Below are 25,162 nucleotides of genomic sequence, written 5' to 3'. Positions count from 1 at the left end.
GAGAGCAGTGGAGGCAGAGAGAGGGAAATCATAACATTCTGTGCTATTTTAGTGCGTTTAGTTTAGAAACATTGTTTAGAATATTGCAAAAGTGTGGGAAGGGTTTAAAACGCCTTATATATACTGTGAGTGTATATATATAAATATATGTAACTAAATACTAAAATAAACTACTACTTGTACTACTATCCCTACTTCACGGTATTTCACTTATCGTGGGGCTTCAGGGTATGGATCCACTGCGATAAACAAGGGACTACTGTAAAGAGTCTTGGTCATGATGCAGAGCAGCATGTTTTGTTTTTCAATCACGGCATGCTTCACTTTCTTGCTAAAATATATTTCCGATTTTACTAGTTGTGGTAATGATATATCAAACTAAGCATTAATGACTAAAAAAAAACTGCAATGAATCTGTCTAGCTTTTCATTTTCCAGGTGTTAAAGTGTTGACTATGACTATTGTAACAGGAGACTCACACAAATTAATGTGGATTTTTTTCTTAAGCTTTACAAAACACAAGAGTAACAGTATAAAAATTGATTAGAGAGTAAGGTTATCTGCACTAATCTGGAAATCTTATTAAATCTGAATATTTAAAACACAACCATTTGTTTTTCTTTCAAGGCCAACAAATGAAGATCATTAGTAAGATCAGAAAAAAAAAACACCCCTTTATTAATACTTGTGAATTTTCCTCTGTCTTATGTTACTGTGAAAAATATCGCTAGATGCTGGAGCAAACAGAAGAACACTGCTGCACTCAGGGGCGCTCTCAATTGGGAAGAGATTCCAGTTTTGCAACCAACATTGCTTCTCGTGTGGCTTTGTGAAGATCATACGTCATGTGAGGTAACCATGGGAACAGCAATCACAGTGCACCTGGACAATATGTGTTTTTAATCAATATATTTTCCACTTAGCTTACAACAAAGGATTGGCATAAAGCTAGAAAAAAAAATCTGTTTTTAAATAATCTATGTGCGCAAACCCACATCATATGTTGGAGAAAAGCTATCACCACCTCATTACATCATACTTTCTGTAATGGCATCATATTTTGACATTTTGACAAGCAAAAATTAAAATGTCACATTTTAACACATCAGGTAAACTAAGTGAAAATTGTGTTCAATCGTTCTTTATCTGATTCACTAGATTAACATATTTTGAACCGGACTATATAATTTTCCTAAAGCTAACCAAAAAAATGTAGAGTATCAACCTAGGCCAACAGCAAGGGAGACAGTAAGAGATTGAAAGTGGGAAGTGGGAACATTTGCCTTCCAGAGAAGTTGGATTTGGTGGAATTGGTTTTGAACGTGGGTTTCATTTTACCACTTTCCCTCAGCTAACCTAATGATGACTTTGTCGCTTGTTAAGAGAATTACATTTGTAGTAGTTCGCCAAGACTGCATGCGTTTCACTTAACTTGGGCAAATATCAGTATTCGTCCTGCTAGTTAACAACTGGAATGACTGGGAATCAGGCCTAATGTTGCGTTGTATGTTTAAAAAGTTGAAATCTGAGACCTTCTCTATTAAAAGTTGGTTAAAGTGGCACCACTCCAATTCACACCTTCATGCATGTGGCCATAACATCTCTCTCGTGAGCCAGGTTAATAAAGAACCTAATTTGTGGGGCAAGGAGTTCCAGTGTAATCTGCATGTGGATCTATACACAAACAGGCTTCGGACTCAGTTCTATAAAGTTTGGAACTCAACATAGACATTTTTGAATTGATAAAGCCTCCAGAATGGGAAGCAAAACATCTTCAGCTTCAGAATGAATGTTCAGTCATGTTTGTTATTAACCATTTTTTTGGTTTGATCATGACTTGGATGATTGAGAATCTTCATCAGATTATTTAACGCCATGATAAGCTTATACGTGAAATGTGGTATACATGTAAAGGATCAAAAAGACCACAAACCCTGATCACCCTCTTTTTTAAGGAATTTCTTCTTCTTCCCTCAGGATGGAGATACTTGGTCTGTAAAGAATTCTGAGATAAACGTTCTTTTGTTACACATGCAATTAGTTTGATCAACCTGACAATTTAGTAAATTCCTTAATTTATTAGCACTTTAAGATATTTTCTTACAGTTTCGATGTTTGGTTCTTAAATTCGAATGTCCTCTGTAACATCTTGTACTTTTTATTGTTGTTCTTTTTGTTACTTCTCTTGCTTGTATTTTTACTAACACTGTAAAATCAAGTTTCACCTTTAAGATACAAGAAAACTGAACTCTGAACAGGTATAATCAAGAATAAATAAAGGAAAACAATGTGAAGAACTTTTGAAGTGATTCTGCCTGGAGAGTAGGCATGTCGCAATAAACAATAAATCAATTAATCACATGATTGATTCAAATTATTGACCACATTTTCATCGACTTTATCGTTTCTTAGCGTCTCTTTCTACTGAAGATATTGGTTGACAAAAGGCTCAACTCCTCACTGACCCCTTCCTTTCTCTTTTTTGTCTTTAAAATCCATTTTAACCATCCAAAATGTGTTTTAGGATTGTTAAAAGCAGCTAAGCTAAAAAGCTAAGCTACGAGCAAAGCTAAGAGACCGACCTCAGGGAAAAAACATCCATCTTGTCGAAGCTCCACAATTCACGGTTGAAACCCGTGCCTTCGTGTAAAAAGTTGTTTTTCTCTGTAAAAAGAAGCTGAGAACTTGTTTACTGATTTTTATTAAAAGCTTTGTGTAACAAATGCTAAGCTAAAGAGTTTAAACCACACCGAGCATCCGCCATTTTGAGAACCGATAAAAAGGAATGCGAGACAGCCCATGTCACGTCAAGGGGCCTCCCTCTCATTTTTCTTAAAGACACGCTGCTCGCTTTCTCGCTATCCATCTTTTGGTTCAAACAGTCTTATGCTGCCATCCGGTGGTCAAAAAAGGTACTAATTCAAAACAAATGAACAACATTTCTTCTTAAATTTGACAATAATTACTAATTATTGTCAAATTTCAAACAATATTATTGTTTATCGCAATCATTTCGGAGACAATTAATCGCCCAGCAAAATTTGTTATCGTGACAGGCCTACTGGAGAGAATATTTATATAACTCATCATACACAGATTGTTAAAACTATTTGCTTTGAATTATTGATTAGATTCTTAAACTTCTTTTGAACAGCTAACAATCCAGCATGTGAGCACAATATTTCCCCTTAATGGAGAGATGAATGAAACAGTTGACTGATGCGTAGGTTTCTGAGTTGAGTGCTTGCACACACCTAAATCAAACATGGCCAGAATTCAAAGGCTGATACATTAGTATGGTCTCAATGACTTCTCACACATGGACACCATGCAGAAGCCCTTTGTTTCAGTCATTGTAATATGTATTAAACTGCCTTTATCCCAAAAATTATTGTTTTAAACTAATCTTGGACACAAAATAATACAACTATGATTTTTTTTTTTATGAAGGAGAAAAAAATATATATGACCATCTGTAATCAAGCACTCGCCATTTCAAAGTGCCAAATATTCATTGAACTGTGAACTTGGCGTGTTGGAATAAAAGGAATAAAAACACTGACAGACAACTCAGATAAACACAACGGTATTCTTCTACACCTTTAGTCTTTCATTTCAATGTCTGCATGAGGTCTTTGACCACAGCACTGCGAGAGTCACAGTATGATGCTTGTTTCATGCCTACTGGTGGGAAGAGGGGACTTGGCGCACATGAAAAGGTTACAGATGATCGATTTGACAGTAGCAGGGTTCAGAAGGTCACCCTCAAATCGACATTGGCATATGGAAGTCCACATTTTCAACAAAACAACTGATGTCTTTAGCATAATGGCCTCACTGGATTTTGAAATATGACACTTTTAATAGGAAGCATATTTAAATTTGAATGTGTGAATAAAATATGACAGACCCAGCTTTCAAATATTGTGTACTCTGTCCCTATGGCATGCTGTTCAACGTGTGGAATGAAATGACTGTTTTTGGTTGTTTGATCCACAATCTGATCCTGTGGTTTTCTGTCTGGATGAGAACTCTTAATGATGTCAAGTTCTTGTCTTTCTAACAGACAGCTGGCGTTTAACCTGGTGTGTGAAGGAACAAATAGCACAGTTATCAATCATTGTGCCTTCTTTTCTGCTCATCCAGCTTAGTCTTTTGTTCAAACACACACAGACACAGACACACACACACACACGTACAGAAGACAGTAGGAGTTGGGAATCCATACTTCACTGCTACACTGCCCTGCTTTTCAGTATGCATCTTGCAGTGCACAGTATGACTGCAGGTCTGACAGCTATTACACAGCGCAGTGTGTGTCTGTGTGTGCGCCTCACCCCTCACTGTGGACTGAGGGTCCTGAGGGGGAATTCAGGAAAATGCAGGGGAAGTACATGCCTGCGACAAACATTCCTCTCACACAAATGCACAAAGAAACTGAGAGAGCTATATCTCCAGTGGTGAATACTACATACCGGTTAGCTAGGTTAATATTATTCAAAGAATCAGAGCAACCTGGTGTGCAAGGAATGGCATGGAGCTGGTTCTTGTTCACAAGCTATCACTAAATGCATCTTTTTATCTTTTCAGGTTTTGGACAGAATAGTTATGAAAGTGATATTATTAAGTTTAGTCAGTGTTTCTGGTACTCCTGTCTTTAGTCAGAATGAGTATGTGAGTTTGTCTTAGTGCTGTACCCTCCCCATTCATTCCCAGTATAGATAAAGAAAACAGATCCAGTGTACTTTGTCTTCAGCTAATGTCTGTCGCTACCCGATGTAAAAACAACACTTTAACAACAACAGCTTTTGTTATGTCATTGATTTTGCTATCAGCAGAATTCTCAAGTCCTATGAACTAGATAACATATCTCAGTTCAGCCATCATAGTTTATAATAATTTAAGTCAAATATTTAAAATATCTATGCAATAAAAAGGTCAGTCCAAATTTATTATGGTTTTGTGAACATTTAAATCAAACAACAAAATAGATCCTAGGCCAACTACTTACAAAAGGGAATAGTTAATTTATCCAGGTAAAAGTCTTATTGAGAAAGACCAGGCCTGATGAGGAATAGCTTTTTTGTATTTTCTGGTGTACAAGTCACTTCGGCGTATGTGTCACTGCTGACCCGTCGTGTTTATTATGCATTTATTTAATGGTCAATTTTTAATGGTCAATATTTAAAGCATCAATCAAAAATGTTGTTACGAATATGGAAAATAAAACGTATATAAGTCGCCTTGGCGTATAAGTCGCAGGACTGACAAATATATGCAAAAAAAACTGTGACTTATATGCCGTAAAATATGGTAATTAACAGACAATTTGGACGCAAACATCACAGTGCCTGGAAAAATGCTGAGGATGTAAAAACTCTGGCTCCTACAAGGATACACACGTCAGAGTGCACAGTGGACAACCACAAAATGTGGAAGCTGATGGTTTTGTAATTGTCCAGCACAGTATACCACACTAAATATCAATAAAAACTTATTTACAAAAGACCTTTGTGGAGAGGAGCAATGAAGCAAAATGGACCAAGATTCTCTCAGAGCTACAATTCTTTTGCAGGATGAACAAAAAAAATCCTCTAAATGAGGAGTAACATCATATATTTATACTCTGTGGCAACTCTAAAATGATGTCATCACTTCATAGAAAAGAATGGGAGATCACTTAATAACACAAAGTCTAAATGATAGGATTGAGTTAAATATTAAACTTTGCACTATGCTTTGTCACATTGCTTTTTTGTCCTTTTAAACATCTGCTTTAAGTTACTGTTTTATCTTTTTAAGAAAACAAACTCAATGAACACCTTCATGTGAGAAGATTAGCAGGATTTTAACCAACTAGCAGAATTTTCTTTGTCATCTGGTCTAATTTCTGTTTAGATTTTAAGCATAAATTTGGGAACAAGTCTGATGGGAATCTGCAAGACTGATTGATATGCATTTAATACAATTTAAACACTAAGAAAATAGGTTAAAAAGATTCACCAAGGAACACTAAGCTGCTGTTATGTGCCACACTGTTTGTTGCACACACAAAAAAAAGCTCAGTAAAGTTGGAGGGCCGGGGGGGTGGGGGGGGGGGGGACACTATATTAAACAGATCCACTTCCATATATTTCTTCTTTGTAAATTTTCATTTTAAGATTCAAGTCACATTTTATATAACGTTTTACAGATTTTGCTGAAGTTGTTTTATTACTTTTTAATATAGCTGCTGACATATACTTAAGAACTGAGGGTGTTACTTTAAAAAAAAATAGCATGTTTTCATAAACGCATCATTAAAATGAGTATTACTTTAAAAATCACAACTACAGTTCTATGCAACAAGGGTAAACCTCTGAATAATGTATAAGCAAGAGTACACCGAGCCATTGGGTCTTAAAAAAAGTGAAAATGTGTCATGATTTTCTATTAAACACCACTCTCTGTACCCAGTTTTGGAGCAGAGTATTTCATAATTTACATAATGCATATTACATCAGTACAAAGTAGAACAGGATTTATATATGTTTTATAAGCAACGCTATCTTTGTTTTGTTCTCCTCTCCACAGTGTTGGATAAGTAACTGAAGGTGTCTGCTACTGCTGGGATGCACACTGTGCCGGTTTCAGAGCATGGCAGCCTGGTGACAAGCCACGGGCCGGTGTGTGTCAGTGCGTGTGCGTTCTCCCTTTTCTTCTTTTTTTTGTGTTTGCAGGTGTGAAGGAACACCTCAAAGGTCATCTGAGGAGGCACTGGAGCGTGCTGAGAGCCTGCCATCATACAGCTGCCACGCCAACTGGACACAAATACACGCACACACACAAACCCACACAGACTTACAAACAGGCAAGTGGGCCATATTCATATATGAGCAACACCAAACGCACACGGAGGCAGGGAAGTATCCACAGCAGAGAGCAAACACCCGTCACAAGCAGGTCACTCACTCAGACCCACAGCTACAACCGTGCCTCGCTGCTCATTCACACTTGCAAGTAGTACACATGCAACCACTTCACACTTGTACACCAATGTGCATGTATGAACACAGACACACACACAAATAAACGTTGTCCGTGTTTGTATAAAACCCTGGATTGAGAGAGTAAAGTTGGCTACAAAGATGTAATCGGTTAATCTTACAAACAAACAAATGGTGTGAAACCACAAACCCCATAAATACACTGCCTGGCCAAAAAAATGTTGCCACCAAAAAAAAGGTCACACACTAATATTTTGTTGGGACCGCCTTTAGCTTTGATTACAGCATGAATTCACTGTGGCATTGTTTCGATAAGCTTCTGCAATGTCACAAGATCTATTTCCATCCAGTGTTGCATCCATTTTTCACCAAGATCTTGCATTGATGACTAGACACTAGGCATGATGGGTGCATCACTTCACCTGCCTCTCTTCTTACCCTGATGCACCCATCACTCTGGAACAGGGTAAATCTGGACTCATCAGACCACATGACCTTCTTCCATTGCTCCAGAGTCCAATCTTTATGCTCCCTAGCAAATTGAAGCCTTTTTTTTCTTAGTGAGCCTCACTGATTAGTGGTTTTCTTAAAAGTTACACAGCTGTTCAGTCCCAATTCCTTGAGTTCCCTTCACATTGCGCGTGTGGAAATGCTCTTAATTTCACTATTAAACATAGCCCTGAGTGTTATTGTTGTTTTTCTTCTATTTGATTTCACCAAATGTTAAATGATCGCCGATCACGATCATTCAGGATTTTTTTTCTGGCCACATTTCTTCCTCCAAGACAATGCGTCCCCACTATCCTTCTAGTTTTTAATAATGTGTTGGTCAGTTCTTAACCCAGTTTTAGTAGTTTCTGCAATCTCCTTAGATGTTTTCTCTGCTTGATGCATGCCAATGATTTAACCTTTCTCAAGACTGACATCTTTTCCACGACCACGCGATGCGTCTTTCAACACGTTTGTTTAAGAAATGAGAAGCAACTCATTGCACCAGTTGGGGTTAAATAACTTGTTGCCAGCTGAAAGATAAACGCCCATGCAATAATTATCCAATAGGAGGCTCGTACCTATTTGCATAGTTAAATCCAGGAGGCAACTTTTTTTTTTGGCCAGGCAGTGTATTTAATTTAAAACCAAAGCATTACCCATATATTCTTTTTGTGTTGTTTTTCAGATGCACCTTTACCATCCCAAACTATGCTGCCATGTTGTTTTTTAAAGGTTTTCTCGTGGAAATCATTTGTTAAATGAAGCCTGTAGAGTCTGAGAGGGAGTTCTTGAGTTTTATATCATATCCATCAGCATTGCACAGTCTGACCTTCGGGTAAACTTGTAAGCTGTCCGCCCATGGAAGGACTGGCAGCTTTTTTAAATGCTTTCCATTTGTGAATAATCTACTCTTCATAGAACAATAGCTTCCTAATAGTTAGCAAATTTCTGCACAGCAGGAGGAGTTTCCAAATAGGTTCCAAATCCTTCTTAGATTTATGGGCAGCAACAGATGTTTCTCTAAAATGGTTGATGTCCTTCCTTCTTGGCCTTTGGCTTTTGCTCCAGATCAAAAAACTGACACCATTTTTGTTTTTAAGGACGTATTCATACTTGCAGGTGATCAGTTAATCTATCATTTCAAATAGCACATCCTGGTTGAAAGCTGCCTTTTTATATTTTATGGCGGTAATGGGGGGGGGGGGGGGTCACTTTTTACAACTGTGAAGAGTAACCAGTCTTATTCAGTGCATTCTCTTAAAACAAATAAAAAGACCAAGTTACTCCCTCTGTTGGCTGCAGGCCTACCCTCAGAAAATAATGGTGTTATTCAGAACTCTATGATCCCAAATATGAGGCTATGGTCTGTGCTAATAAGCCCTATACTACCAACCCCTCCTTCTCTTTGTGCCGATGGCTAAATCTGCACCGTTGCATCGTTCAAAGCAACACAGCAGGAGGAGAGCGGCCAAAACGGGGTGTGCAGGAACTCTTTTATTTGTTATGGGGCTGACGGGGAGTGAATCAATGATTCAACTATCTTATCTGGCCCTGCGATACGCATCTTGTAAATACATTCTCACTTTCTCGTCTCTCTTTCCCCCCTCACGTAACACCCCTCTCAATCTCTTCAGCACTTTGCTGTTATCACAACGATCAATAGCGAGGTGATTATTATTCCTCTAGCGCAGCCCACACGTACACACATGCTGACCTCCCTCATCAAGTACCCCAGAAACACAGGAAATGAACAAGACACACATACAACGCACACATACACACCTAGGGGTTGTGAGATGGGCTGCAGATAACCTGCAGTTACAAGGTTAATGTGCAGTAGTACACATGCTCCATGTCAAGTAGGAACATTAGTGTGCCACTGCTCACACTTCATCATGAGCCGAGTAGAAAAACGAACTTCCTTTACCTCATGAAAGACCAACAGGCTGAAAGATAAATGTCACAAACAAGATGTTCACAGACGGTAAGCTCACAGATGCCCCTGCTTTTCTGGCGTTTTTACAGAAGGAAAAAACAAAGAATAAAAGGAAAGGTGAAAGCCTGAACCCAAACTGAAACCAGATATAGTTTCAAACAGAACCTGGAAATATACTTTTTAAAAATTGACAGATCTGTCACGAAGTCCTGACACTACCATACGAACAAATCTCAGATTAAAGAAAAAAGCTTCCTTTGATTCTGTCAGGTCCTTTCAATACAATTTATAAGAATTCACTTCACCTGAGTACAAAACTGTAGATACAGATTTGCTTTTTCTTTATTTTATTACGAGTACACAATATAATTCTATTGATAAATAAATCCACCTGGCAAATTAAATTACTGCATCATAAAATGTTCAATTAAAACAAATAACAGGAAAACTATAAAACCTGTAAATGCAATATTCAAACACTACTGAAGTGAAAAGCCAAAGAGTATTTGATTTCAAGGCTATTCCTATAGTTGCCATGGTAACTTGGTTCATATAGAGGGAGGGGCTTAGAAAGAAGAGCTGAAGCACAACAGAGAGGGAAGGGGAGTGGCCTTTAAAGTATATGTGTGAAATAAAACAAAAATGACATATTTTCAATACTAAACTCCAGGTTTAAAATAAATAAATTCCTTTCGTCTTTGATTTGTTGAGTAAATCTGCTAGATTGCACAGCAAAGCTTTTGCAGTGGCAGAATAAAAGCATATGCAATGCTAAATTATTAGAGTAAAAGTTGTTATTCAACAAGCTCAGCATGATGAGTTCAATTAAACACATATTTCTATGTACATCATTGAAATGTCTTGTAAAGACATGCAAACACCCACTGAAACTGCTAAGCTCTGCGAGTTCAACTTAAAAAACTCTTAAATGATTTCCTTCCTGTCAGATTTAGAAAACACCACCTTGTTAAAACATCCAACAAGCAGTAAGCCAAGCAGATGTGGAAATCTGCTATACAACAAAAAACATGTTTTAAAAGTGAGTGGCAATGTGTCAAAAAAAAAAAGAAGATTCTTAATTTATCAATGAACATTGCATTTACACTTTGGACATGGGCTTAATGGCAACAGTTTTAGTGAACAGATGAAATAAAGTTAAAAAAGGAATATACAGTAGTAGGTAATATAGAGAGGATGAGAGGTATTTGTAATAATAAAAGGACATTCTTCTTTTTCTCCAAGTATTAGGTATTTCTTAGGTATTAAGTATTATAGTATTACAGGTTTCTCTTGTAAATGAGTCCTCGTGACTCAGTGAGACTAACCTGTATAAATAGAGGTTGAATGAATTGTAAGTAAGAAAGAACGCAAGTATAAGTAAGTAAATAAATCAACCACATGTCCTAAAATTCATTGAAATATTGAATTTTCAGAGCAGCCTTTGGTAACAGAGCTCACTTCATAGTGCGAAGGTCCCATCCTCGTATGGCCGTATCATTCGCTGTGGCCAGCTGGCTGCAGTTGTGGTGGGGACTCCACTTACCAGAGGTAAATTTCAATTGACCTTTACCCTCCAGGGTGGCCGTGCTGGATACCTGCAGAGAACCACAAGATCTTTGTGAACATATCTGAACATACATGTGTGTTTGATTTAAACAAATGAGGGAAGATACTGCAAGAAAGGTTAATCCAATAAATGTAATACTTATCAGCAAAAGAAGTTTGCTTGTGCAAAGACTTTAAAAGGATAATGTATTAGGACTGCAAGATGTTACAAAAACTTGCTATTTGTGGGATTTTGTTAAATATTGTGATGACAATATCAATTTTAATGTGTAATGTGCAATGTAACTCGCATTTGTACAAATTTTTACCCAAGTAAATTGATCCCATGGTATAGTGCATTTGATGTATTTTTACATTTTTACACTGCCATAATTTGAGAAACTACAAGTGATTTTATATGCCCCATCATTTGCTTTTGAAAGGATTAGCTGACAAATTGAGCGAAGTGGGTAAAATTTAAAGCTTATTATTGTCAGAAGTTTAATCAAATCCATTTCAGTTGGTTAATACTAGTTTAAATTTATTATGCTGCATTTTACCTATCTAAAAACATATGTTGAAAAAGGTAAATGTCATTGGATGAAAAAGTAAGAGACATTCAGCTACAAAAGAGGAGGTTAAACTGCAACATTTAAAGCTTTTTTTAACCAGATGACATTCTAGTCAATTATTTATCTGATCTGCAACACTTTTCTAAAACAAAAAATATTAATAACAATAAGGGTGAAATTTAGCAAAGTAAATATGCTCCAAGGACCGTTATATAAAGTCAATCACTTCATTGGGCTACTTAAAAAAAAAAGAACCCAATTAATGGAGTGGGCTGACTTTTGACATTTCGAAAAGCAACATCCCACTTCTCCTTTTTTTTGTTTGCTCCCTGACTATCTGCAGGTTTTTATTCTCATATTTTTCCTTCTCCCATTTCTCCTCTCATTCCTCTCTCTCTCGTCTCTGCCTGCAAGGATCATCGATCGATCCGTCACCACCACACAGTTCCCTGGTACATTCTCATTATTTCATCTATGAAGGACAGAGGAGGGGAGGGGGGCAGAAGGCTACAGAGTAGGAGGGAGGCAGCGAGGAGGAAAAAGGAGAGAGGATTAAAGAAGGAAATACAGAGCAGAGAGAGGAGCAGGAAAATGGAATTATATAAGGATGATATTTGGTGACAGCACCGTGGCACAGTTGGTAGAGCTGATGCCTCTTAGCAAGAAGGTTGCTGGATCAAATCCCAGCCAGGGTCCTTTCTGGGTGGAGTTTGCATGTTCTCTCTGTGCATGTGTGGGTTTTCTCCACGTACTCTCCGGTTTCCTCCCACAGACAGCATGCACGTTAGACTGATTGGTAACTCTAAATTATACCTAGGTGTGGGTGAGAGAGTGAATGGTTGTTTGTCTCTACGTGTCCCTGTGATGGACTGGAGACCTGTCCATGGTGTTCCCCACCTCTCACACAATGGCTGCTGGATTATAGGCACCAGTGACTCCTGCGAGCCGAAAAGGAAGAAGCGGGTAAAGATAATTGTTGGGTGGATGGATGATATTTGGCGTTGTGTGCAAAATTATAGAATATAAATTGATGTATAACACCAAAATGTTTAGACTTTTGTAGCCACGTCATATGTTTTTAACAATTTATGTTAATCTAAAACCTACAGTGGAATTCTGTCATATACAACATATGGTAAATAAGACTTATTATAAGACAATTCAAATTGTTTCTAAACAAGAGGTAAGGCACAGTTCTTCAACTATTCGTTTTTAACAGCCTGATGGAATTTGTTAACAAAGATATCCATTTCCTGTTGTTCAAGAATGAACCCATACCTAGAAATGTTGATTTGTTTAGCTTCTTTTGAACAGATATTTATAAAAAAGTTCAGAGAAATGCAAAGGTTTTTTTTGTCTGTTTTCAGGAACACCATAATTGAATATTTTGTAAATAAATCAGGCAGAATATATGTAATTATCTTTAAACTTGGCAAGTCGTGACTAATCCGTGGTTGGAAAACACCTTCAATGTGTGTCTTTATCTTGTACCTTGGATTTTCTTGCATGTGCTATCAGTATCAAGATCTAGGGATTTACTGGTTGAGTCCGTCATCTTATTTTAGTATTTTAAAACCGTCAGTTGATTACACATAAAATCATTACCAGACTCTAGATTTGATAAAGCACTACAAATAGCCACAGTGTTGTCAATAAATATTTTTTATCTGCTTTTACCCGATGGTGTGGATATACATTGCTTTCACCACTAGAGTCGAGCAGGCCATCCAGATAACATACCAGATGGTACACTCTTTAAATCATGTCCTACTTCACTTGCCTGGTACACAGTGATAGCAAGGCAGTGCAGTAAAAATGTGTATGCATTCATATGGGTTACTCTCACTTTAAGGCAAGTATTTTCCATGTGAGCATTGAAACCATATTAGACCAATGCACAATTTGGATACAGATTTTAGGTAACTTTTATTCAATTCAGGGAACTGCATTAAGATGTAATTATAAAAACCTAGACAGGCTATACAACCACTTCATTCTAATAACTATATGTCTCATCAATCTCATATTCACAAGACAAATTGGCTTTAAGGTTGTTTGGAGCAGACAACTTATTGCAGAAACACCATCTATACTAGATAGTAGATAGTTTAAATAGGTATGAAACAACATGTGCAATGCAATCACTATAATTTTTCCCACAAAATGATTCAAATTTGTAGACAGTCTGTACGCTATAAAGCACTAACACTTTCTTGACTCTGCTAACAGAAGCTTTGTTAACTTCACAATCGACTTCTGCAAGATCTTGCTGCACTAATGGTGAAACAGGAAAGCTCAAGCTTCGTGCATCCCCGACTCCCAGCTTTATTAGTGCTCTAACCAAATTAGGGCCTTTAACAAGGTGGTACACACAACACTAGGGGACGCGTTCATTTAGGAGGAAAGCAGCTCTAATGCAGAGCTTTCTGTCAAATCACCATGCTTCCATGCTTGCTCTACACTCTGGTGTGTTAGTGTGTGCTTTAGTCTGTGTGTGAAAACAGATGTGCAGGACAAGGTGTGTAGATGTTCTCACTCCATTCCACCTGCAGGTCTAATTGATGAGTCCCGCACACACACATGAAAACACAAATCTGTCTTTTAAACAATGCACACTGGTACACTTATGCCCACAATCCATTATTTCATATGCACTCACACACACTGCAAACTTGCACACTCACTAATCCAGGTCAGGCCTCTGAGAGAGACACATTTATGCTTCAGCTGGACTTGAGATGAACACATCACCCTCTGCCAGACTGAGGGAACGGGAGAGGAGTGTGGGATGAAAAAGGAACGAGGAAGGGAGGGAGGTAAGAAGATTAGCATTCTCATCAGCACTGGAGGAATTCATCTTGACTGCCAAGCTCTTCCTCCTCCTTTAGGTTCCTCTTCTCATCAAACCTACTCCCTTCCCCTATCCTGGCTCACTCATCCTTTCTCCTAATCTCCATCTTTGCAATCAGCACAACCCTGTTTCTCTTCCACTTTCATCCTCCCTCCTTCTCATCATATTCCTTCCCTGTACGTTACTGTCCATCGATGCCCGTCTCCCTCGATGCAGAAATAATGACTGCATTGTCCAGTGTCTGTTTCACAGAATTAGATTAACATCCCACACATCTCTGTGGTCTACTGGTTCTCTCACTGGGCTCAGATGAACTTGAGCTGGTGCACATTTAGAACCATTTTAAGATCGCTTAGACTCAATGTGATGGGTAGAACTACAGATATATCTTGCTTTGTTACATCATTTTAAAGAACGTAGCTTGATAGTAGAGGTACGGAATGAATGACTATCTGTGCAGCCAAAGTCTAAACTAAAAGTATGGGCAACTCTCTAAAGAATTAACATTTTTTTCATGTATTTGTTTATGTGTTGAATGATACCACAGACCTTAGCCAGTGATGCATTTCCTTATGGGAATACAGAGGACATTTGTCTCCAGCTTGTTAGGTTTATATAAAAAAAACTGATTTGATTTTGTGAGTGAGTGAGTGAGTGAGTGAGTGAGTGAGTGAGTGAGTGACGGATGGACAGACAGACAGACAGACAGACAGACAGACAGACAGACAGACAGACAGACAGACAGACAGACAGACAGACAGACAGACAGACAGATAGACAGATAGACAGATAGATAGATAGATAGATAGATAGATAGATAGATAGATAGATAGATAGATAGATAGATAGATAGATAGATAGATAGATAGATAGATAGATAGATAGATAGATAGATAGATAGATAGAGAGATAGATAGATAGATGGATATAATAATGTAGATATTATACATTTCTCAGCTTAAGGATAGATGGACAATTGGATGAATGGATAGTTGGATGGATGTATAAATACAATAATGTAGATAGCAAATATTTCTCAGCTTAAGGTTAATGCTCAACACTGTTTTTATTAGTTACACATTTATTTATGTGTACATTTCTTTGAGAATATTTCATTTTTTATTTTTATTTTTTTATCTAAATGCTAAACTTTAAGATACCTACCCTTATCCTTTGTTGGCTACAATTTAGTTTTCTCTGAACTTCTTTGGCAAAGAGTACAATCTGTCACAGTTGTTCAGCTCTTCTTCTTACTACTTCAGGACCATGTTTTGAAGCACATATCTTCTTTCCAACTCTGCTGTGAGCATTACACCCATGTCACACATGTAGCTCCAATTATGACAAATTCTGACATACTCCTCATCTACTGTGACTGTTAATGCCATGTCTGTAAGTGACATACCGGTAGGTATACAAACTGTTGGTCACCTGTCACGCAGCTGTAACCCTTGGAGAATTTTGTGATAAAACACCTGTAGAAAACCTCAGTACATACTGAAAAAAAGAGAGGCAGAAAGTAAGGTGGTAATAGATCTGCATTGCTCTAAACCGCACCATGTCAAGGGCCACTCATTGAAATGAACACAAATGGACTTTTATACTCAAAGCCGCACACATATACTTGCAACCGTGTGTGACCTTACTGCTTTTTATATGAATCTCCATAAACTACTAATGACTTGTTCTTTACACACGTCATCACATCTGACTTCTGAAAGCCTCAGCTGACACAACACAACTGTGTTACTTCTTCCTCTAATGGATTCACACATGACACACACCATTATTTTGAGGCTTTGGATACACATAATGGTCCTTCTAAGTGCAAAGCTGGCAAGTTGGAGACAGTGAATTTACAGTGAAGAGCCTCTTCACCTTGCATTACGAAGGACACAACCACAAGCAAATTGACCACAAGTATTTACACTCAATTTAGTTACATGATTTTTCTTGTGTATTAAAACTCATTAACGTGTGTTTCTGCAAGTTAGAGGCTATTTTGACAGTCAACTTTGGTCAGCATTATGCATTTGTCACATTCCTATTTCCAGCTAAAGTTTGTATTCATAACTATCTATTGCCTTCAATTTAGCTGTTATCATCGTTTTATTAGAGCCCAAAGTGTTCAAACAAGGGTGGAAAAAGACGAGCTAGGTTGTGACCAAGTATTTTACACAATTACTAAAGCCTGAAGAATTTAGCATGAAAATGTTAATTGGACTCTTTCACAACATTTATATGTTAAACCACAAATAAAATAATAGCAACACTCTAAAACATGGAAAACAGTTCAAGTGTGCTTCCCGTATTTGATGCTCTTAGTGTTTTGGTGTAGTTATCAATGAAGTCCCAACACTATGAAATTATTTTACTTCTCACACTACATTTGACTTCGTTTGCCTTATATATCTTGTGCCCTATAATTCAACAGAAATGGGGAAGAACTGGGGTTGAAAAATATAATTTTGCTCCTTAAAATAAAATCTGCACATTAAATAGAAGTTAGAACCTTTGTTGTCAAAGGGCTAGGGTACAAGTATGGATTATCATTATTATAGCAATAATGATTTTCATAAATAGAAAAAAAAAACATTGATTTTTGTACAGTTTTAGTTGGACACTGTTAGGTGGGAAACATCCCTCACTCTGGGACCATCAGACATATCACCCTCTACCATCTCAACTGCTTGATGGAATTAGTTTAACACCAGCAGGTGTTGCATGTAAAAAAGCACATTAAGGTTACAGATGATCTCATAACACTTATTTATTGATTCTAAATGCTTTTAATGAAACAGTAAAAACTTTTTTTTTAATAAAAGCTAACCTGAATAACATAAAATAAGCCCCTATTTAGATCCATCCCAATAGTTTGTGTGAGTGTGTGTATAGAACAAAATATCGATCAGTGCTGTTGTCTCCAACAGAGGCTGAGTGCATCTGGTAACACCAAGACAAAACAGTAGCTTTGAACTAGTTATAATGCTATAGGAGGTCTGTCTGTATGGTGAGCATGGTTTGCAGTTTGTGTGAGTCTTACCGTGGCTTTTGTGGAGCTCTCTTGCAGGTCCCAAAGCAGGGCATGATTATCAGCCAATGAAATCACACGCTTGCCATCCCCCATGGGCTCCCACAGCACACTGCAAATGCACAGACGCACACGTCCCATGTTAGGTATGAAAATGTTTTAAGCAACATATACAACACTTACAGCAAAGTATTTTTTATAAATTTACTAAATGCCTATTTATCAACCAACCACTTGAAAATAAGGAGCAACGGCCTTGTTTTTTGTTGCTTTTTTTTCATAATTTTTGTAGTTTTATTATCAGTTTTAAGTACTTTCACAGATAATCACTATATGGAATTTAGTGAATTGTTCAAGATATGTGGATTACCATAGATGATTCTAGGTAAATTACCCCCTGGGCTCCCATTTGGAGTGCAACTGCTAAATCCTCTGGCATCAGCAGCTCAAGAAAATAACACACCATAACATTGAATGTCAAAAGTCATAATGACTAATGCCTTTATAGAAGGAATTACTAACATCAGCACTGGAAACATGTTTAAGTTTCCTGTAAAGTCTGATTAGAATATTGTGTATAAATTCATGTTCATTTTAGGGTTTTTAGAGCTTAAAACAACACTTTAGAATCAGAAGGTCTTTATTGTCAATACAAAATAATTGCACTGCTATTGTTAAAATTAAAAGGAAAGAAAACTGTAAATATAATAATACAATGAAAAAGGTTAAATCGTGTCATCTGGGCCAGTTTTTTTTAAGTGAGAAACGTTTCGTCCCCTATCCAGAGTACTTCCTCAACAGCAGTGAAGGCTACCTCTGGGTCAGATTTAGTTGGCAGGCTTTAGACTGAGAAAGTCCTCTGGATGGGGGAAGAAATGTTTCTCACTTAAAGAAATTGGTCCAGATGACACAATTTAACCTTTTTTATTATTATCTACCAGGATTATTGAGCTTAACCCATAATAACAATACAGCAAAAATAAAATATCACTACGTAGCACTAATCTATACAATTAATAAAAACAGAATTGTAAATGAGTTGGGAATATGTTGTAAAGTTGCCTATCACCTGTTTAAAAGTTAAAGAATTTGGCACAAAGTAATTTTAGTTTCATTTTTGTTTTTAAATAAATTAATGTTTTCAACAATGAACAGCTTAATGGAAATATATATAATTTTTGATATGAAAAACTTTGGAAATTAGTTTTGGTAACTTGTTTGGGTTGTTGTTCAAGTTAACACATTAAATGATGTATTACTTGGTAGCCCAAAAGTCAGGACAGTTTGAGATGAAATAATATATCTAAGTAGAATGAAACTGGCAAGACAAAACATTTATTATTAAGGGTATAACCAATGATAAATAAATGAAACAAAACTAAAAACACATTTAAGTATCATCTTTTTTTTAAATTGCCATCTTCCTCAACTCTTTTCTGGTTGATGGTACAATGTTACTATGTGATCTAAAACAAAATTTGAAAGTCATAGTTTTGTGTGATTTCAAATATATATATATATTTTGTTTTATCTTGGGCTTATTTTTTCCTTACCCAAGACTCATCATCCTGAGGAGGTTTGTGTTAATGGTGGTGTGTGCGTGTGCATGTGTGCAGTTAGGCATGTCACTTGATACCTGCAATCTCCACTAATTACGCTGTAGAATAAAATATTAATTGCCAATAAAAGTGACAATAACATATAACTAAGCTATGCATGGTTGGCACAAAGTACTTATTGGCAAATCCTGCAGCCCAATTCTGTCAATCTAGCCTCACAAGAGTGGAACACATGGTTGCCTCACTGCTGCTAAAAAATAGCTTTTACTGCATACTTTACTTTGATCGCTCCCTGCATACAACCGTCTGCAGAGTATTGATTCTTTATTGCATGCCTCTTGGAGCTGTGAGTCTTCACTGCGCTCTACTTAAAGTATGTATTATGTGCACAGGGCTGCTCTTAGTGTTTTTCATTGCTCCCTTGGTGTTGACTAGATCACTTGCATACATTTGTGTATTGCTCTTAGTATGGGTGGATTCAGACAAAAACTGTACCAGTAATCAGAACGGAGCATACTATGAAACAAAAAAGCTGTTTTTTTACGTTTGAACTCTGCTGCATGTCATCGAAGTTAAAGATCTTGAAATGAGCTAAATATAACTTTGGCCTCAAAATTTGCTTGTGAAAGTTTTGTATTAAAATTACTTTTTAGCTAAAAAAAAAAAAAAAAAAAGCACTTAATGTGGGTTAAAAGAGCTGGAGATGTAGTGTAGCTTCAGGTTTGGATGTCTGTTATTAAACTGCTGTCATTAGAGGTTTACTAAATGATGCAATTTATTAAAGGAGTTCATCAATTAGACACTCCATTTTCTTGGAACTCGTTTGTCAAAATGAAGCAGTAGCAACAATGCCAACGAGAGAGCACAAACATTAGAGAAGGTGAGCGTGTTTGAGGGAGATAAAAGAAACGACGGAGGAAAGGAGGGAAGACAAAGCTGAAGTTTGCTTTTGGATTAAATTCAGGTTTCAAATATGCATGGTGCCATCAGAGAAGGTAAAGCAGAGAGGGGGAGGGACTGAAGGAGGTGGAAGAGGGGCAAAGGAGCAGCGTTTATTAGAGCTGTAAATTCAAGGCTGCTGAGGGACGGCTTTTACTGCCCTCCTGAGGAGCAAGCAGTCATGAACTCAGAATGCAAAAACAGGCATTAACACACAAAGCACACAGACTCCTTTACAACGGAATCACGTTGACTTCAAATTATTTTCTGAAAACAAAAAACTATATACATTCCTGCTTTTTTTTTTTTCACTCAAAAGTCATTTTAATGTTAAAATATAGGCTCTAAAGAACGGTCCCCAGAACCAAGATTTGGTTTCGTCTGCTAAAACCTAAAAAGAAATCTCATTAACTCAAAAAAAATTGGATTTGAAAAGATAAGCAATCACACAGTTTCAAGATAAAGTGAATACTTAGAAGTAGTCAGTATCTTTCCTGCTTTAGATACTAATCAACATGATCCCAGTTTGAACAATCAGCGAAAAGTTTTAGAGCAAGTACAAAAATAATCTAAACATTCTTCATTAAAAACAACTCAAACCTCAAATAATTCATTATTTGAGCTAACACAAACATCCCATTTGAATCAAACAGCTTATACAAATAGCTTATAATACTAATAATAATTAATTAAATAATTATTTAATATACAGGTCCTTCTCAAAAAATTAGCATATTGTGATAAAGGTCATTATTTTCCATAATGTAATGATAAAAATGAAACTTTCATATATTTCAGATTCATTGCACACCAACTGAAATATTTCAGGTCTTTAATCGTTTTAATACTGATGATTATGGCACACAGCTCATGAAAACCCTAAATGCCTGTCCCAAAAAATTAGCAAATCACGAAAATGTTCTCTAAACAAGCTATTAACCTAACCATCTGAATCAACGACGTAACTCTAAAAACCTGCAAAAGATTCCTGAGGCTTTTAAAAACTCCCAGCCTTGTTCATTACTCAGCTTGGGGGACCTGCGGAAGCAGTGGACTGAGTCTGGAGTAGAAACATCCAGAGCCACCGTGCACAGGCGTGTGCAGGAAATGGGCTACAGGTGCCGCATTCCCCAGGTCAAGCCACTTTTGAACCAGAAACAGCGGCAGAAGCGTCTGACCTGGGCTACAGAGAAGCAGCACTGGACTGTTGCTCAGTGGTCCAAAGTACTTTTTTCGGATGAAAGCAAATTTTGCATGTCATTCGGAAATCAAGGTGCCAGAGTCTGGAGGAAGACTGGGGAGAAGGAAATGCCAAAATGCCAGAAGTCCAGTGTGAAGCACCCACAGTCAGTGATGGTCTGGGGTGCCATGTCAGCTGCTGGTGTTGGTCCACTGTGTTTTATCAAGGGCAGGGTCAATGCAGCTAGCTATCAGGAGATTTTGGAGCACTTCATGCTTCCATCTGCTGAAAAGCTTTATGGAGATGAAGATTTCATTTTTCAGCACGACCTGGCACCTGCTCACAGTGCCAAAACCACTGGTAAATGGTTTACTGACCACGGTATTACTGTGCTCAATTGGCCTGCCAACTCTCCTGACCTGAACCCCATAGAGAACCTGTGGGATATTGTGAAGAGAAAGTTGAGAGACGCAAGACCCAACACTCTGGATGAGCTTAAGGCCGCTATCGAAGCATCCTGGGCCTCCATAACACCTCAGCAGTGCCACAGGCTGATTGCCTCCATGCCACGCCGCATTGAAGCAGTCATTCATGCAAAAGGATTCCCGACCAAGTATTGAGTGCATAACTGAACATGATTATTTGAAGGTTGGTGTTTTTTGTATTAAAAACACTTGTCTTTCATTGGTGGGATGAAATATGCTAATTTTTTGGGACAGGCATTTCGGGTTTTCATGAGCTGTATGCCATAATCATCAGTATTAAAACAATTAAAGACCTGAAATATTTCAGTTGGTGTGCAATGAATCTGAAATATATGAAAGTTTCATTTTTATCATTACATTATGGAAAATAATGACCTTTATCACAATATGCTATTTTTTTTAGAAGGACCTGTATCTGGCTGGTCAGGTAGATCTCACTGTATCCTGCATTTCAGAACTTCTCTTGTTTGGCATATATCTATGAAAGCAGTGGCTTTTATAAATTAACATTTAGACAACGCTGTATTTGAAGTGCTTATTTTTCAGGATTATAACCAACTAATGGGTAATAAAAATGTTTGACATGTTTTGAGTATATCAATTCTGAACAGTTGTATTGGATCAAACTGGGATAATTATGAGCCACAGCTTATCAGTGGCTGGATACACAATACAGGTCAAAGATTTGTATAAAGTGTATAATTTTTATTGTTTGTAAGACCAAAATACCTTAACAAGACAGATTATCAGATATCAAACATGACATTTGTTCAAATTCAAATTTCAAACATTTGTTTCAAATACAAAAGGTGAAAGGCAACTGAAATGGAGACAATTTTGAGTTTTTAAGGCCATAAAATAGCTTAGCTCAAAGAAGGACTTGGATTTTATTGGTTGGTATTTTATCTTGAAGAGTATTGTGAGTAAAAAAAATCCTGTTTTCTCATTTTGGTTTTACATCCATGCACTTAATTGTAAATGTTTCTGAGATGGGTATCACTAAAGGTACAGTAAATTGTAAGTAGAGTACTCACTGTTAGGATACTGACACAAACAATTCAAGGCATCAACAGACTTACACAGAAAACCATATCAGAGGACAAGGTTTTCTTTTTTACAAACAAATAAATAAATGAATAAAAAACGCCCAGTGCATTCAGATTGCAAACTGATCAAATATATGCTGATTCCAGAAACCACACTGACACAAATATATTGTTAAGTTCTTAACACATGTTGAAACAATAAACAAAGAAAAAAAAACAAGAAAAAAAAAACTTGTTGAAGTTAAACACATTACGACAGAGAGAACAGAATATTAGAGTCATATTTTATCTGAAGCTACTTCCAGATAAGATCTGTTGATCAATAATTCTGGCTTTCATGTGTCATTCCAAATTAATTGTAACAAATATTCCAAAGGTTACAATGGAAACGTAGGACAGGTACATAGGCAGTGTGAAAATTGTGGGCATGCCTTTAAAAATGTTAAATATCAGCATGAGGAATGTGTGTATTCTTTTTTTGTTTTGTTTTCAAAACAACTAGTATGCAATGTGAAATTTATATTTTTAGATCTTATAATAAAGATTCATGAAAATATTCTGAGTCATATCACTAATAACCCAATGAGTCAATGAGTCAACTTACTAAAAACCCAACACTTGGTCTATTATAAAGACCAATCCTAAAACAAAATATAAATGGTAAATGGACTGTACTTATATAGCACCCTTATATCTTTTCAAGACACTCAAAGTGCTTTACACCACAATTTGTGCCCACATTTACCCATCACTTTACTAGATCTATACAAAGCTATAAGTGAACAAATCATTCTAAAGAGACTAATCAGTGCTAGATCACATTCATACACCAATGGGACACAACGGAGGCAATGAGGGGTTCAGTGTCTTGCCCAGAGACATTTTGACTGGTGGCTGGTGGATTCAAACCCCCAACTCTTGCATTGGAGGACGACTGCTCTAACCACTCAGCCACAGCCGCCCCATATATATAACAGCTTGTGAATAATGAGTCTATATGCAAACTGACAATGGAAACCACAGAACAACCTTAGAAATGGATATAGCATGACAGATCACTCCTCTTACACAAACACACAAATGCATATTCATTAGTACACCATAGGGCCAATTAAAATGTGCTCATCACTATGGGATTTATACATTGTATACTTCCCTAGGGTATCATGTGATACATAAAAAGTCAGAGAAAATTGGTGTGAAGCATCTTGTATTGCCTTTCTCTTTTATTAAATACTAAGTTATGTGCATTTGACCTTGAGCTCAGCAAGAAGCTGGCATCTGGAACAGTATGTAAATACTGTCAAGGAGAGCTGCGGGGGTTTTACAGTCCCATATATCCAAGTCAGGGACAGGGATTCACTTTTTTCTTTCTTTGTCTCACTATGCAAGTCTCACACTCAGGATTGTTCCTCCTGTATGCTGTGCTTTGCATGCATATGAGTTTAATCCCAGTCCATCCTATATAAAGCCTACACAAACACATTGGGTGTATTTGTGTGCGTCTTTGCTCCGTCTGGATAAGATTCAGCCAGAACACAATGACAGCAAGAGAACATATAAATAAATAAAAAACACTCACAGAGACAAAATAAGGATTCTTTTTTTTTTTATTAGGTTTGTAGATATGATAAATAAATAATAAATTGCAAGTCTTAGTATGTAACTTTAAAGTATAATTGTGTGTTGAGTGGCTTCTGAAAGCTGTTCATAAAATATTAGACCAAAGTTTGAAGATGATCAGGTTATTTTAACTCACTTTAAAAGGACAAAATAGATAGTCCAGCCACTAAAATGTGTACAATGTGGTAATTAATCATTTTTTCTAAAACTACATTAAAGGAAAACTATATGTTTTTCCAATCAGAGTTTAGTACCTATGTCAGAAATAATGCTTTTCTAAATACGTGGAAAATATTTCTCGCTGTCCTTAAAAGTAATTATTTATGCACATAAAGGAATACAATTTCAATTTATCTGGAGGTAATTTCACACAACTACAGGTGTCAGTACTTTTCTGTAAGAACACAATCATCATAGAAGTAAAAAATAAAATACAATTATTTGCTAAATAGACAGAGCCTGACTTTTACATATGTTACCATGAAACATTCAAATAGCTAATTTTCTATGGTTTTTTTTGGTCTGTATACTTTGTTATTAAAAAAAAAAAAACTTTTTTTAATTTAAAATTTATCTGGAATACTGATTTTTCTTGCCAAAATCCACATCAAGCCAAATAAGTAAAACTGGTAAAACAAACAAAAACATGTAAAGTATACATAATGTAATTTGTGAAAATGCATATTTTTTCCCTTCAATCCATTTAACTAAACTCATTAGACAGTAGGTATTATCTTAGTTATTTTAATCTATGTTTTACAAAACATTGTGGTCCAGGTCTAATTAAGTAACATACTTTAAAGGACTTGACTTTGTATCATAATTAAGCACTGAGGTAACTTAGATAAAATACTTTAATATCTTGGCTAATACTGTAAGATTAGAGATGATGAGCAGAAGTTTTAATAACCTTAAAA

At 36.7% G+C, this 25,162-nt stretch overlaps 1 protein-coding gene across 1 annotated transcript in view; it reads right to left on the bottom strand.

Annotated features, from left to right (window-relative positions):
- eipr1 (EARP complex and GARP complex interacting protein 1) overlaps positions 1-25,162 on the bottom strand; it is a 56,955-nt gene that overhangs the window by 16,879 nt on the left and 14,914 nt on the right. Inside the window, exons 5-6 of the mRNA XM_037695180.1 lie at positions 17,426-17,525; positions 10,873-11,009 (exon numbers count right to left, since the gene is read on the bottom strand). Coding sequence (XP_037551108.1) covers positions 10,873-11,009; positions 17,426-17,525 — 237 coding nt within the window. The remainder of the gene's footprint in view (positions 1-10,872; positions 11,010-17,425; positions 17,526-25,162) is intronic.

Source organism: Nematolebias whitei, chromosome 21 (assembly GCF_014905685.2).
Source record: "Nematolebias whitei isolate Nwh7 chromosome 21, NemWhi1, whole genome shotgun sequence".
NCBI lineage: Eukaryota > Metazoa > Chordata > Actinopteri > Cyprinodontiformes > Rivulidae > Nematolebias > Nematolebias whitei.
This window is presented reverse-complemented; position numbering and strand designations above follow the sequence as displayed.